Source organism: Thamnophis sirtalis, unplaced genomic scaffold, assembly GCF_051295495.1.
Source record: "Thamnophis sirtalis isolate CommonGarterSnake01/CBP01778 unplaced genomic scaffold, rThaSir2_p1.2 scaffold_1, whole genome shotgun sequence".
Lineage (NCBI taxonomy): Eukaryota > Metazoa > Chordata > Lepidosauria > Squamata > Natricidae > Thamnophis > Thamnophis sirtalis.
In genome coordinates this window covers 127825918-127842688 of record NW_028261381.1, presented here as the reverse complement: position 1 = coordinate 127842688, position 16771 = coordinate 127825918, and the positions used below count along the sequence as shown (strand labels likewise).

The window sequence follows — 16771 nt, the reverse complement described above, 5'->3', positions numbered from 1 at the left end:
CCATCAAGATTCCAGCTCAGCTCAATGGTGTCTTAACTAATATTATTCTGCTTATAGGTAATAGTCCAAAGATAATAATAATGCCTCAGCTTGAATCTGATTGACTTTGAGTGGTCTGAGAATAGGCAATCTCAAGACCACACAAAAAGCTCAACTGCAACCTGGTTGAAAAAATGCAGTCTTTGATCTTTCTCCTGGAAGTCTGTACCACTGAGTTCAATGGAACTTTCTTGAAAAATTGTATTACAATGCTGTATAATTATCTAGATTGCAAGGATAATATTCCCTACAAGGACTTCATTTCCAACTTTGCTAAAAAAAACAACCAGAATGAAACAGCAAGCATTTTAGAATGTCTGAATTGTAATTTATTTCTACTGAGGTTGGCATAAAAACTATGCTTATTCTATGTATATAAAATGAGCCATATTCTGTCATGTTTATCAGGCTCCTTGTCCTTTGTTCCAAGGTAAAATTAAATCTCAGTAACAACTCCTCTGTGCTATATTTAACTATAACTGAAATAATCTGACAGACATACATTTTTCCCTATTCTACCTCTGTTGTTAAACAATGCAGTCACTAAGTGAGAAATCATGATCAGGAATTTCCTCTTCTCAATCCACTTCCCTTTGAAATGTTCACTCCTGTGCTGTTTCACACCTTCTGCCTTTGTTTGCCTCCTAATTCTCATTCCCATAATTAGCAAGAGGAGAATTATTTTTTGTATTTACATTCACTGGAGAGGGAGGACACAGTCCTTGAGCTAGACCACATTCAGCAACTGTTCCAAATTTATGATGATAACAGAACATCAGAGCTAAAAGTGGTCTTAGAGGTCTTCTAGTCCATCCATGATGCTGAATGAATGGTGATTACAACCAGCCCTCATAGCGCTGGCAGTCCCACACCCCTGCCATCTCTATTTGTGGCCCTCCCTGCCAGCTTCCTCAGAAAGTCAAGGGAAGGTCGCGGGCCATTGGAATAAGCTTCTGCCACCCATGAACCTTCCTCCAGCCCCTCTGAGGTTGAGCTGCACTGACCAATTGCATATCCTCACGCCCCCTTCCCAATGTGCACCACACCTCCACACATTCTCTCTAACACACCCTCTCACACACCCTTTCTGCACTACACCTCTTGTGCACTCCCTCACACCCTCCCTGACCCATGACTCACTCATATCCTCATCCCATCCCTGACCCACACCAGACCATTGTGCACATTCTGTGACCCTGCCCCATACAACTGCACATTGTACTGTCTTGTAATTTCTTCCTCTCAACACTCTCCGTTTTACTGTGGGGAGCGGGGAGATAAATAAGCAATTTCTAAAAGCAATCTTTCCTGTGTATGACCCTTTTTTTCTTTTCTCCCTCTCACAAGAAAAGATTTATTTATTTTTATTTCACTTGGGTTATTTTTATAAATAACTCAAAGCAGTGAACATACTTAATACCCCTTTCTTTTCCCCACAATAACATCCCTGTAAGGTGAGTAGGACTGAGAGAGAGTGGCTGGCTCAAAGTCACCCAGCTTGCTTTCATGTCTAAGGTAGGACTTGCAGCTTCCTTGATGCAGATTGGAGAGACGCACAATGAGGAATACACCAAGTTGTTTGTTAGCATGTTCACAACTCCCAGCCCCGAGAACATTTAGGGATGCTGACGCCACAGCATTTCTTTCAATGTGTATTCTCCATTGTTTGCCTGCTTACTTTCTTATAAAAGCAACAGAAAAACGATGGAGGTGTAACTGATTGTAATCAAATGACTGAATAATGTTGTGAAGGTCATAAATGGAGATATTGGTCGCATAAAGTTATTTTTTTCAGCACCCAATTTATCACAATCCTAATTCTGAATGATCATTGAATGAGGGAGACAATAAGAAAGGATATTTTCTATATTTTCTATTCCATTCAAGGAATCAAGTTGGGAACATTTACGACAATTATTGGGCTATGGATTATGTGAAAGTTAGGGGGAGAAGGTTACCATCAACTACATACCAATAATTTCTATTCATCGTAATATTAAAGTATACAAAAATTGAACATATCATTTTAAATGGTAAAGTCTTCCCTCTAATTTTAGACCTAGTGTTAGAGACAAATTAAACCTTATTTAGTCATTTTCCAATGAAAATTACCCCGCTGTGTGTATCAGCCTTAGAGAAAGCATCCATTATAACATGTTATCAAATAAAAAACTGAAATAGATTCTAATGACGTATTTAGCATCATATTATTCCCCCAAGGAAAAGATGAAAATTGAAGAGCTTTGTTTGCATTTTTAAAAATAGAAGATGCACATACAGGGCTATTCAGATCCTAACCTGTTAATTACAATTAAGTACTTTGAATCACCATATTTTTCAGAGTTTAAGACGCACCTTAGATTTTGGGGAGGAAAATAATAAGAAAAAATCTGCCTCTGCCTACCAGCACCCATGGTATTCAGCTGACACACCGTAACAAGGTCAGCTAATGAATAGGCATAGCAACTAAGTCAGCTAATGAGGGCTATTTGGATTCTGAAATTTGCTGTATGAGCAAGAAGGAGACAGGAAGGAGCCTTAACAGAGAACTGAAAGTGAAACTGCTTGTGTTTTGCTTGTATTTACTGCTACTTGGAAAACCTGCTTTTGGTAATGTATTGTATATTATCATTATTTTGAATCCTGCTGAATCAGTTACTGTGCTTTCTGAATGTGATTGCTGCTGCAAACTCTGACCAGCCGGGTCAGATTCAGCACTTATTGCAGCCTGATTCAGCACAGCTGATTGGCAGGTGGATCGGACTGCCGGAATACTCCCAATCAGCTGTTCCAGGTTGCAGGGGTTGCCACAGACTATTGCTGCCTCCATGTCTTGCGTTTTTGGTATCTGGTGGGGATGGGTGGGGCTACATTTGTTGTATAAGGGGCACCCAAATTTTCACCCTCTTTTTGAGGAGGAAAAGGTGCGTCTTATACTCCGAAAAATACAGTAACTGCAGAATTCTCATACGAAAGCTCATTAGCTTATTCTTAGCTGTATATATTATATATCTTACAGTACTGTATCAAAGACTAGGTCCAACACTAAGAAACAAAGTTACTTAAACAAATATCTCTTTTAATTGGAACATGATTCCTAGACAATTATCAGCCATTTCTGCTACAAGGCAATTCTATTTTCAGCAATTTCTTACAACCAACAGTTCCATAAAAGTTTTTCCTTCAATTGGCCTTAAAGATATGTAATACCATACTTGCAGCAATATTTCTTAAAACTGGGGTTAATTATTCCCAAAGTGGTAGTTTGTGCATATCCTGGAAATAACGGAGCAATTTGTAACTGCTTCTTTGAGTCTTAACTTTGGGAGTGCCACTGCCAAGACCCTTATGTAAAACAATAGTTTGCTTTTTGTGGTGGCAATTATATATTCAAGACCAGGAAAAGGGGAAATTGGGTCAAACCATTTCAGTACCATTGTGCAAGAAAATAAAGTAACATTTATATTAATATACTGTAGTGTGTATTGTTGTATATATTCATATGGGTTCTATATAAATAAACTGCGTGAAAACTAGGATTTCATGATCAATAAAAAGGTGAGTTGGTGCCCAGAAACACAAAACACCATCAAATGAAAGGCTTGTGTGAAGGCAACAGCAGGGATGAAAGATGAGCTATTTGTTACAGTAGAGAAATTATTAACTTAAACTGCCGTAATGTTTAAATTTACAGTTTATTACTGTGTAAATTACAAGCGATACTTTGGGTAATTAGCAGCTTGCTGGCAGGGAGCTTTGAATGAAACTCATTATTTATTATTACAATTTAGAAGCGAAGAGAGGAGGGGAAGCAGTGACCTCCACTGCGAATGACATAGATCCCTTTAAGGTGATGAAGATGAATTAAACAAGTAAATATTATTTTTCTCATTAGAGGAAGCTTTAAAAATTCTAGGACCCTAGGCCTTTACCAGTGGCCTAATAGTCCTTGCCCAAGACATAATATTCACTATAACTGAAAACATATTTCAACTCTTTAACTTAATACGGTTAAGTAGAGAGAAAGGTCTTGAAGAATTTGTTGAAGATGGAAGAAACACATTAAAATAAAACAGCAGCCATTCACACCTTAAACTAATTAACTGATGAGTCAAACGTTTTTAACACATAAGATTTTTCTTTCTAGGCTCAAATGAAATTCCTAAAATAGCAATAGCACTTAGGCTTATATACCACTTCATGGTGCTTTACAGCCCACTCTAAGCATTTTACAGAGTCTGGGTCTTCATTTTACCGACCTCGGAAGGATGGAAGGCTGAGTCAACCTTGATCTGATGAAACTCGAACTGCCGAACTGCTGGCAGCTAAGGGTCAGCAGAATTAGCCTCCAATACTGCACTCTAACCATTGTGCCACCATGGCTCTTAAATAAACTGCACATAGAGTCTAACTATCTTTATACATGCTTGCAAATTAAGCTCCCAAAAAAACTCTCTGCTTAAAATATGGGAGATTGGGATTGCAGAATTCCAGCTTCACACACAAAAGGATTCCAAGGATGGTAAGAAATGCTTGGATATATATATATATTTCATAAAGAATGAAATGACTTGCAAATGACAGGCACAACTCTTGCCATTTAAATCTACTGTAATACAAGAACCATACTAATATGTCAATCAATATTTATTTCCTCCATCCCAACTCTAACAGCTTTCCTCATCCCAGGTACCTCTCCTTGGTACCAACATTCTTTCTCCTATTTGCAGATTTTTACTGCACACATATTTAGTCAGCCTCCTCTTCATAACAATGTATTATTTTCCCATTTTTTTAAATTATCAAGACATTTATACATAACTACAGTTTGTATATGAATACACAGCTGAAACTGTTAGAATGAACCACATAGCACATTTCACCAATTAGTATATTTCTTGACATTATGTGCTAAACAAATTATCATTCCCTATAAAGCAATACCTTGCTAACCAGCCTTCTACGGCCCTTCCTAAGACAGCGGGTAGCAACACTGGGAAGACGGTTCAAGCGAGGGTGGAATCCTGAAAAGAAGGAAGAGTATAATGAAGAAACGTGAAAAAAATGCAAACAGAATCAGCTGGAATAAGGAACAAGAATCTAGATCAGCTTCCGATTTCCAGGTTCTGTTCTATGGAGTTTAACACATATTACAAACTAGGGCAAGAATGCACTGTATAGTGCAGTGCCTTCTTTTCACAATAGTGTTTTATAGAGGGCAGGGGTATCAAACTGGCAGCCTGCAGGCTGGATGCGTCACATGCACGCCAAGCCCACCGCAGTTCCACGAAGGGGGAAAGCGTCACAATTCAGCAATGTGAAACAGTGAGTTTGACACCTGTGGTATAGGGTCTATTTCATTGTTAAACAAATTCCTTATGTAATTTGAACCCAATTCCTTATGGTCAAAGAACTGAAATTAATTCAAGTACACAAAACAGAATCAGAACATACTGCTATTGCATCAATTCATATTTATGCAAATTCATATTGGTTTCTATGATCTATGATCCTAGTTTCTACATTACACTATAATCCAAGCTACTATTTCATTCTCACCTATACTCTGAAAGTTGCAAATGCCTATCACATATCTGATATGAGCTACAGTATATCCACAACCTGCAAGTATTCACATAAAGAATTTCACCTCTTGTAACAGGCCGAGAGGGCAGAAGGAATGTTGGCTCTGAGATTTTTTCAAGGCTTGAGTCCATTCGTTCCATATCAGATGGGCGGTCAGGTCCCCACTTGGGCAAAAAGTTGGGGACTGTGAAACCTGAGACACATTCACCCTCATAGAACCAATCACTCTGTTCATCATCACCTTGGAAGGAAATAAAAAGCTATTCAAATATATTCTTACCCAGACTTGACATCAATGAAATCATTAGATTTATTCATAGAAGATTCATCCAAATTCATACACTAAAAAATCAGAACCACTGAACAGGCAAAAGTTATGAACCTATGAGTAGAGGACAATTTAAAGATAATCATAACCTTTTTTTTAATCTTACAGGTTTGGCAGGCAAAGTAGAAGCATTGTCAAAACTCACTTGGGGATCTACCAGCTGCAGTATGCCCAGGCAATCTGGGAGCACCTTTGACTTCTTTTAATGTAAAGAGGCAAAGCTGGAGGGCTGTCAAAACTTAACCTGGCCTTTGCTATTTTGCCTACAGTTGCATTCCACAAATTTTGACATCTTTTGTGATATATCAATTAAAATAGTTAAAAACAGTAAATTTATTTCTTATCCAGACTTGACATGAATAAAATCATTAGATTTATTCATAGAAGATTCACCCAAATTCATTAATCATTTTAGGGGACTGGTTTATCACAAAGTTTGAGAACCACTCTTCTAAGATAAATCTATCTCTAAATTCATACATGACAACAAAGTCTTAAATTATAATAATAGGTCCTGCATCTTGATGTCTTTATAGTTATCTATAGACATCTCCCTCTCCCACTCAAATGAAGCAGTAAGTATCTTTACATAACTCCTTGCCATTCTTAGAAGAGACAACTTATTTAATAATATGTCAGTGAATTTTTAGGCCATTTTAAATCTTTTCACATTATTACAGGAACAGAAAAGCTACAAGCTCCCCCCCCCTCCCCCCAATATTACTGAAGTACAACTCACATCAGCCCTCGTCATTTTAGTTGGGTCTGTTGAGCCTTACAGTTCAGCAAAATATGAATGGCTACAACATGTTTATCTTTGCTTTAATAAATCGCATGGGATGTAAAACGGAGACATAATAATCCACATTATTTTTTAAGGCATAATGCTGTAGCACCACAACACAGACCAAAAAAATACAGTTTTATACCATCAGGCAAATAAATATGCAACTGCTAGAGCTGTAAAAGAATTGCAACAAGCAAAAAAATCCACAAAACTCTAAAGTCTGCAGAGTAATTAGGAATGAATGTCTTGTTAGAGCACAAGGAAGAACCAGAATTCAGCCTCAAAATAATACTTTTAAATTTTCCTTCTTTTCTTCTCCTATACAGATTGGTCACAATTACCTGTGCCTGATATCAATTTTATTTTAATGTAAGCCAATTAGTGTACATTTAAAGTGACAATAAAGTTATTTTAAATCTGTCTGATTTATCATTCAAAGCACTAAATTATAGAAGAAATAGGGACATGACCTATTCTTACCTTGGCGACCTTCATCATTGGTGAAAAGGCCAGTGTCACTGCTGCTGCAAACACTGCTGGTTTCACTGGAAAGGGAAAACAACAAATTAAATATATATGCATTACATATATACTTTTTTTTCTAAGAATAAATCTGTCACTTCACACTTCTCACAACCCTCCAGCACAACAAATAATAGTGGTATTGCTTTATTCATCTTAACAATTTGATTAATCCTGATATGGGTACCCTAGAAAACTGGATGGGTGAATATAAAATATATGGAAAGAAAAATAAGTTAGGAAAATATGCAATAATCTAAAAAAGGGACTAAAGGAAAAAAAATACATGAATTAATATCATTGATTTTTACACATAGTCCTTGACTTATGACCAGAACTGGGAAATGAATTTCTATCACTAAGGAATATGGCTATAAAGTGCAATGTCATGTGGTTGGGTTGCTTAGCAACTGCAATCCCAGCAGTCCCATTTGGAGTCATAACTCAGGACATTCAGGTAAGGAGAAAGGGGAGGGAATCCCAGCTGTCACACAGCCACCAATTTCTGGGAGGCCAGAGACCATAAGGGCACTGCAATGGCCATACCTTCAGGGAGTGATCATAAGTCCCTTTGTTCGGCACCGGCATAGCTTTGAATAGTCATTGAATGGATAGTCATAAGTTGAGGACTACCTCTATACATCACACATGGTTGGAAAGCAGAAATACACGGGGTCTGGACTTTTCCCCTCTCCCAGCATAGCAATACAATCTTCTGGAAAATAAAATGTTAGAAGCTCTGCAGTCTGCTATTTCTCTCCCATATTAAAAAAATTTCCGAAGTAGTTAAGTTGCTGGTAAAGCATTTTGCAAAGAAAAGGGACACCCCACATACAAATTAGCAGAGAAAAACACAACAGGCAGTAGAGAAGGGACAGGAGAACCAGCATGTAGAGACAGCAAATGAAAACATCAAGAGCTACTCTTCAGGGTGCTATGTGCTTTTATGACATCTGATGTAACATTTGTATACAGGTCCCTTGCCCTCAAAGGCTAAAAATAAAGATAAAGGTTTCCCTGTCCAGTCGTATCTGACTCTAGGGCACAGTGCTCAATTTTGTTTCTTGGCTGAGAGAGCCAGCATTGTCCGAAGACATTTTCATTTACTTTCCCACCAAAGTGGTACCTATTTATCTACTCACATTTGCATGCTTTTGAACTAGTAGGTGGGCAGGGGACTCAAAGGCTATGTTGCACAACATGAAGTTTTAGTTTGACTTCCGATTGTACTTCCGGTGCCTTCGGAAGCCTGATCCGCTCTGCGGTCAGCTCTGACCTCCCTGTTGGAGGGTCCAAATTTGGAACATAGCCACCCTGAAGGGGTGGTGAAGTAAAGGAGAACTGCCTGGCAGGTAGAAGAGAGCCACATCTCTCCTCCCTGACTTGAAACAAACTGCACTTTAAAGCAATGCACAACTTCAACAGTTTGTCTGCTCAAGCAAGAACAGTGTCTGCCATTTTTAGTCAGAGTAGTGCGTTCTTCTCTAAGGGTTGTCCTTAAATCAGACATTTTTAACCCCAGAGACTGCCTTCATTAAAAATATTAGAAACAGCATATTAAAAGGAGAATCAATGTTGCAGAAAATGATGCCAGGCTGGAAGCCTGGGTGAGAAAAGATTGCCACATAACAAGATAAAGCTGGTGTAAAAATAGTCTTCAAGTGAGCATTCTAGAGATACAGCAAAGCTGCCAAACATCATCTCACTGACTGCAGCTCACCTGACATTAAAGTTTTATGAGGAGACAGAGACGTGATGAAGAATATAAGGTTTAGCCAATCATATGGGTGAATATAGAAGCAGAGGGATCTAAGCTATTTAAAACTTTGGTGCTGCCTTCCAGAGCAGGAAGCCTTTTAGTGATTTTGGTGGTGTGCATATGCCTTAGAGAAGTGGTAGATTAACCTTTTTTGGCTCCCATGCCAAAAGCGGGGGGAGCACAGGGGGGGTCGTGCAAGGGCATGCCACATCCATAATGCTATGCACGGGACCCTCCCCCCATGCACATGCGATCAGCGCCACCACCACCACCCCGCTTTTGGTGTGGTTTTTTCACCCTCCCAGGCTCCAGAGGCTTTCTAGGAGCCTGAGGAGAGTGAAAACAGTACACCCCCCACACCCCGAGGGCGAAAAATGGACCTACGGGAACCCAGAAGTTCGGGAATGGTGACAAACCGGAAGTCACTTCAAGGAAGCCTCTGGAAGATGAAAAAGGGCCTCAAAAGAAGGGTGAAGTCAGGAGCTGACAGGACAACGCCTCTTGTGCCATAGATTGGCCATCATGGCCTTAGAGTCATATTGACCCATGACCACTGTCTGGACAAATCCCCACAGTTTACTTGGCAAGAGTTTTGAAGCAATTTGCCATTGCTTTCTTCCTAGGGTGAAAAGAGAGGGATCAGCCTAGTCATCCAGTTGATTTTATGCCTAAGGCAGGATTAGAATCATAGTCTCATAATTTCTAACGTGATATCTTAACCATTATACCAAATGGTCACTTTTCAATAAATTACATCCAGCTAGTAACTATAGTTTCCATGAGCCGTCCAAGACAATTCCAGTTACAACAGACAAAAAGTAAGCAACAATTCTTTAAGTTATTCAGCATTGTATAATGAACATATAAAGAACATACCTAAAAAATAACTGTAAGGAATAATCATATACCAGTATTGTTAGTACAAAATAAGAGATATCTATTAGTGGATAATAAGAGAAAATGAGCACAACTAATTGGGCATCTACACAGATAAATGAATGATTAAATGAGGCACATTGTAAAAGCAAAGACCATATTACAAATTTTCTCAATCTCACAATTATTTTGTTACTTTTATTAATTAAACTGCTTCAACTTAGTATTTCCTAACTTTGGCAATGCTTAAGATGTGTAGACTTCAACTCCCATAATTCTCCAGCCAAATGAAGCTTACATATCTTAAAATTATTAAGGTTGAGAAACATTAATTTAATTGCCAGACTCTCAAGTTTCCTCTTTCCACTATGTGTTCAAAATGGACAGTGAGACAGTGATATACCCTATTTTTCAGAGTATAAGACACACTGGAGTATAAGATGCAGCAAGGTTTTGAAGAGGCAATTTTAAAAAAAAATAGTTTTTGCACTCTGCAAACCTCCCCAAAATGGCCAATTTTTCGCAAAAATGGGCCCATTATTTTTTCAAAAAAAGAGCATGGATAGCCTTCAGGAGGCTTATAGAGTGCTCCTGGGGGGTGGGCCCCCCCAAAATGAGCAAAAAAGGTCCATTTTTCACAAAATCAGGAGCATTGTTTGTCAAAAAAAGGGCATGGATAGCCTTATGGAGGCTTATAGAGTACTCCTGGAGGGGGGCAAAATTGAGCAAAGAAACAGGCCATTTTTTGCTCATTTCTGCCCTCCCCAGCCCCCAGGAGCTCTCTAAAAGCCTCCATAAGGCTATGCACGCCCATTTTAATGAAGGGGGAGGGGTTTCAGGAGACAAAAAATGCTGTATTCAGTGTATAAGACGCACCTAGATTTTCAGCCTCTTTTTTGAGGGAAAAGGGTGCATCTTATATTCCGTGTGTGTGTGTGTGTGTGTGTGTGTAGATATAGGGTGTTCTGCTTGGTTGGGGGGTTGGACTAGATGATTTACAAGGTGCCTTCCAATTCTTAATCTGTAATTTCTATATGTGCAGGTATATATTCATGTATGTATATAGAATGTGTATATGTGTTTGGGTAGATATATACTTTCTCTTGAGAACAAGCAACAGAATTTCATTTTTACCATGGTCCAGTGTGCTCACAGTAAAAAAAAATGATGATAAAGTTATCTTATTTTATCTATCTTATCTTAATTTATACAATTATTTAACTGTTAAATGTAAACTCACAGTGTTTCTTGTTCTCATTTCTCAATAAAAGATGTGAGAAAAACAAAATGGTAACATGTTCTCTTATAAATAAATTCTACAAGCCTTAAGTAGATAAGAGGTAGCAAGACAAGACAGTGTTTGGCAATTGGCAACAAAATTTAGGGTCTAAGGGCCTGTGGTTTTGAAATGTATTTGTTTTGGAAGTACTACCAACTCAAATAGAATGAAACAAAAATAACAGTGTGACTAAGCCTCATTTCTCACTTTTCTCACCCAAATGATCATACAAACTAGGTTATTTTTACATTAAATTCTTACTGGAAAGTTCACAGTTCCTTAGTACAGGCCATAGAGTCCAGTAAGCATTGATTAATGACCTCCAGTTACAAAGAAGGCCACTTGCCTTAACCAGAAAATAATGAAGGCTATTGATCCAACAAGCTACTGCTATAGAGTTATTGATCACCCAATCTTTGGTTAAAACGGTCTTCATTTAGCAATTGCACAATTGCCAACACCTGGACCAAAGCACGCCTGTAATTAAATAGTTCAGAAGAGTTAAAGTGAGAGGTGATGGACAGATCTCAGGTCTCCCGCATTCAGTTATGCTTCTGAGTTATTGTATGTGTCAAGAAGAGTATTGATTTTCTATAAAAATAAGAAAACAAGAGGCACAGAGGGGGTGCAGAAGGTCAGGCTGGGCTGAAGAAGGAGGGGGAGGCTAAACACTCCATCTCTGTCACTTGCTCTGTCACCAAACAGGCAAGCATTCCTACTTCTTTCCCCAAGTTCTAAAGTAGCCACTTCAGCTTATACTCTTCACCTCTGAGGAAAAAGAAAATAAGCTAAAAAAAAAACCAATATGCAAGTTAATGGTTTAAGTCTCATATTTGACACACTACAAAACATATAAACCCATAGGAATAATGTACATGAATACATCCAAACTATCTGCGTCATAAATGTGGGTATATGCATAATTTTGTAGTTAGTTAGTTAGTTAGTTAGTTAGTTAGTTAGTTAGCTAGTTATTTAGTCATGGTTATGTAATGTATATTAGAAGTGGTGACCCTTTGAGAGTCGTATGGAACAAAATTTCATTTTAATGTATACCAATTAGTGTACATTCAAAGTGACAAGGAAGTTATTATTCTACTCCACTGGTATCAAATTCATGGCGCCACATTACCATCATGTGACGTTTTGTGATCCTTTTTCCCCTTTGAGGAGCTGGGTGGGCATGGCCTGCACATCCGGCCCATGGACTGCCAGTTTGACACCCCTGTTCTATTCTATTCAACAAAATGCTATTCATAATCTTGGATATACTATTCCTACTGGTCCCTCCAAAGTATAACTGACAACTATATAAACTTAGTAAGTGGAACTGTTTTAGACTTCATGCCTACTTCACTAAAGTATTATAGAATGACCCCTCTTGAACACTGTGGACTTACTGGTTTTGATTAAGGGTGCAGAGGAATTAGGCTGGATATCTCTGTTCATTTAAGAGAATTCAAAAAAAGCCTTACTTCAACTAATCTCTTCCTGACTGCTTATGGGTTACTAAATCTAGCATTCTTCTGGATATAGAAAAGACCAACATGCAATTCAGGACTGAATCATTATGTATACTGCCCAACCAGTGCTGTCCACCTTATTTGACCTCTTACTGTCAGAAAAAAATGAAAGCTTCTGCTTTCCTAATAGTTCCCTGAACAGGAAAGGAAAACAACACACTATAATCCATACATGGCAAAAATAAATAAAATGAAAAGCACATATGAAGGGAAAAGATGGATAAATGGTATGATTTTAATTAAACTCAAAATGATGAAGGAAAATATAAAGCAATTCTTGGACTATTTATTTCTATAAAGGATTAACAGTGAATTTAAGTTTCTTTACAGGCTGTAATGCCCAGTAGATTACTCTCTTTACCCATAAATTGTTTAAATATGGTACTAGTATGTTCTTCCTGAACTACTATTTCTAATAGATATTGAAAACCAATCATTAAAATCAATTCAAAGATTAACTCCATGTTACAATCCTTTTATAGAATTCTATCAATTCAAAATTCATCCTATAAGCCATGGAAAACACTTCCACTCCTCAGTATCCTAATGACTACCCTCTTTTTAGTTCTATCAAAGTCTTACTTTATTTAAATATCAAATGTATAAACTATTAAGAAAGGTATTTTACTCATCATATCTGACTACAATATCATACTATTCACATACTCAATCAAAATGTAATAAAATATTTTTGAAATAGATCAGCATTCAATGAAAGAACTAAGGACATAATGGAAGAACCAGCTGGGCCTCTTCTTCTAAACAAATTTGCTTCATTCTAAGTCTCAATCAATTGCTCACATCTTTTATAACTGATGACAAGGAACTGTTCAATTAAAAATAGTACCTCATTGGCGGTAAATGGTTTCAGAGAATGCATGCAGGACCATTTCATCTCTCAATCTTCCTACAAGTGAAGAAATTTCACTTGCAAGGATGCTTGAAGTAGGCCAATGATTACATGAACCTTGACTTAATATTACAAGTTGCTAAACTCCATCTAGAACACGGGAGTCAAACTCGTGTTGTCATGGAGTCGTCCCATGACGTATTGTGACTTTTTCCCCCTTCACTAAACTGGGCATGGGCATCCGGCCCATGGGTCACAAGTTTCACACCCCTGATCTTTAACATATTATTCAAAACCAACTGCAATTCATCTACAATGAAGGTGCAAGTTATATGCCTAGATAATTATCAGCAATGGAAAGTATTATACAGTATATTCTCATTCAACATCATTTAATTAGGCTGTGGTGTTTAATGTTCTACTCAATCTTCAGGATGAATTATATCATTTCAACTGATACTTGTTTCACAAAAATCAAAAGCAGCATTCTTCTTGGAACATCTTCATGTCAACATCATCCATTTATTTTCAGAAAATAAATATTTAAAATAATGCTGACTAAAGACTAAGCAGTCACATTTTATTCTTTTCTTAAACAAACACTGGAAATTAGTCTCACACAAAATGCTGGTCTATACAAGTACAACCTGCAAAACAGCCTTCCATAAATTATCTGAGAAGACTGGATCGAATTAGTGTAGTTAAAAAGGGAACTACCTAAAGGGAAGAAACACTACTTGTGAAGAAACAAAGTAAAATATTAGAGCCTCAGATAAGAGAAGACATCTCACCATTCTGACATGTTTTCATCAGAACCCTGTTTCTGTTCATCTGCTTCACATTCCATCCTTTCATTCCTTCCCCCTTTGCTGAGGAAGGCCCTGGTCTCTGCTGACTCACAGAGTCCCCGGCCAGTTGATGTCCAGGGAGCATTCTCCTTCCAACGGGACAGGCGCTGCTTTTTAGCTGATTTGAATCTGCAACCCTTCTCATAAGTCCATTCCGATACTCGGAGCTTCTGTTGAAGGCTAGCTGCCACTTCTGATGTCACACGCTTAACTTTTCGACGGCGCCTTAAGGGTCGACAAGGTGCATTCTCAGTGAAGGAGTCTGATTCATGCCATGAGTGTTGCTTATTCTTGAGAGCTGTGCTGAGAGTTGGATGTTTGGCTACTGCCATGTCATCAGAGTCACTAAAGTAAGCAGTTAGCACTTCCCGGCAGTCCTCCACAACTTCTTCTAGGCTGGATTCTGAGGCCCCACTATAGCAGCAAGCATGTTCCGCTTGGTGTGTAAGGTCTGAACGCCGCTTGCGTCCCCGTCTCTTACGAAGCTGCCGCCGCTGCTGCCTTGGGCTCAGAGTCATTTCTTCCCATAATTCATCCAGCTTGTTCTGTTCAGAGGTCTGCTCAAGAGCTGAGGCCAAATCATGTACTAGCTCATCCATCAGCAATGTCTACCAAAGTAAAAAGGACACAATTAAATCAGCCATTTTGCATGTCATCACAATGATAGACTTTATTTCCAAGTGACATAATATATTTTTCAAAAAATTACTTTGGGTTAGCTTTGCTTTTTAAAGAAGGAAAGAATAAAAGGAAGAAGATATGGTTACTCTAATATTGTGTTACTATTTACAATACTATCTTAATAGTTAATACAGGTATTAACGTGGCCTTTACCATACACTTTAATGGCTTCTTTTTATAGAGAAAAGAAACTTAAAGAAAACAAATGCTGATCCTGAAGATAAGAGAAGGTCTTCTGCTCAGTCTTTTTGAGGTGATGGAGAACTGTGAAAATGGCTCTAACATCCATTGCAGACTAATAACCCAAACTCTGTGTGTTCCATTTCTGACGAAAATCACGTAGATGTAATATACAACAGTAATACCTATCTGTTTATAAGTGTCTCTCAGGCTAAACTATTTTACAGCATCAAAAAGAAAGAGACCTTATGCATTGGCCTAAAATCCATAATGTAACCATGGGAAGAAAAGAACAATAATGGAAGGGACCATGTGTAAAACAGGCAATGTAGATAAATGGAAAGGAGTTATATTACAATGGGGGAGTGATAATACAATAGCATCTAATTTCTCTAAGAACAAGCACCTTCCTGTTCTATATCCATTCTAATCTTGCCAAATTGAGAGAGAATGGTTATAAGGAAATGGAAACGTTATTTCCTTTCTGTAATCAGACCTATTATCCAACTGGTGTCCGAATTAACTTCCTTATAAAAAGATCGTCGCTGTGATAAAAGCGACTCTCCCAATTCTATTTATTAGACCGTCAGAGGCTGTTGCAAAACAAGCAAGCTTAGCCGAAACTGGGGGAAACCGGTTCTAGACAGCGCCGAGAGGGTAAACAAATGGCGATCTAGTCCACCCACCCACCCGCCATCTCCTCCCCCAACACACTGGGGGAAGGTCTGGTCATCACCTGCTGCTGCTGGAGAGCAATAGCCGAAAGCACCGAGCGCTCTTCTGCCACCGGACGAGAATCTTTCGTCCGATCCAGCGGGGCGCCTCTTCTACTCCACACACACACCCGACTCTCTCACAAACAAATCTTCCCCTCCCTCCCGGCGCCACCGCTGTTTTCCTGAGCTGCTGACCCTCCCAAAACACGGTTGTCCCCCCCCCCCACTGCCCCGGAGGGCGAAAGGCCTCCTCGGCAGTTCTCCCACCTTTCGTTTCCGCGGCTAGGCCACCGCCGCTCGGCATCGGACGCTCCCCGCTCCCCGCATCGGCCAACTCACTCGGATCCCGCGAGAACCTCCCCAACTCCTTCACCACCGCCGCCTCTCTAGGCCTTCCCGGCTCAGCGCGGAGGCAGCTCAAAAAAAAAACCGCTTCCGGTCTTGGGAGGGGGAAAGAGGCATGCCGTCCACTTCCTGAAACAATGACGTCACTCCTCGCCTCGCTACCAAGGGCCGGGAGGGTCTCGCGGGCTCTCTCGTGCCGCGCTCGGAGCGAGACGAGGCGAGGCTGAGCGCGCGGGTGGGAGGTCGAGGGAGGGCGGGACGCTGCTCCGCCGGCCCGGCGACTTTTTCCCTGTTAGGAGAGGACTCTCGCTTGACCACTCCGCTTCTCGGGAACCGCTGAACCCAGCGGGATTTACATTTGAGAAACGGCGATTCTTAATAAGCGAGACCAACATTCGGGCTTTCCGTGGGGAAAACCGAGGAATCCTTGGCAGTCGCACATCCGGAAAGGG

The 16771-nt window shown here is 39.3% G+C and overlaps 1 protein-coding gene across 7 annotated transcripts in view; it reads right to left on the bottom strand.

Moving 5' to 3' along the window:
- GPATCH2L (G-patch domain containing 2 like) overlaps positions 1–16397 on the bottom strand; it is a 47375-nt gene extending 30978 nt beyond the window's left edge. For 3 of the 7 annotated variants that reach the window (XM_087724553.1, XM_087724540.1, XM_087724563.1), the window contains exons 1-5: positions 16242–16395; positions 14341–15005; positions 7221–7285; positions 5690–5866; positions 4984–5063 (exon numbers count right to left, since the gene is read on the bottom strand). In XM_087724553.1, the coding sequence (XP_087580679.1) occupies positions 4984–5063; positions 5690–5866; positions 7221–7285; positions 14341–14996 (978 nt within the window). In that variant the 5' untranslated portion in view covers positions 14997–15005; positions 16242–16395. Of the gene's footprint in view, positions 1–4983; positions 5064–5689; positions 5867–7220; positions 7286–14340; positions 15006–15994; positions 16095–16241 lie in introns of those variants that run through there. The other 4 variants (XR_001313850.2, XM_014071793.2, XM_014071792.2 and 1 more) reach the window with 4 other exon arrangements.
- Positions 16398–16771: the final 374 nt, after the last annotated feature.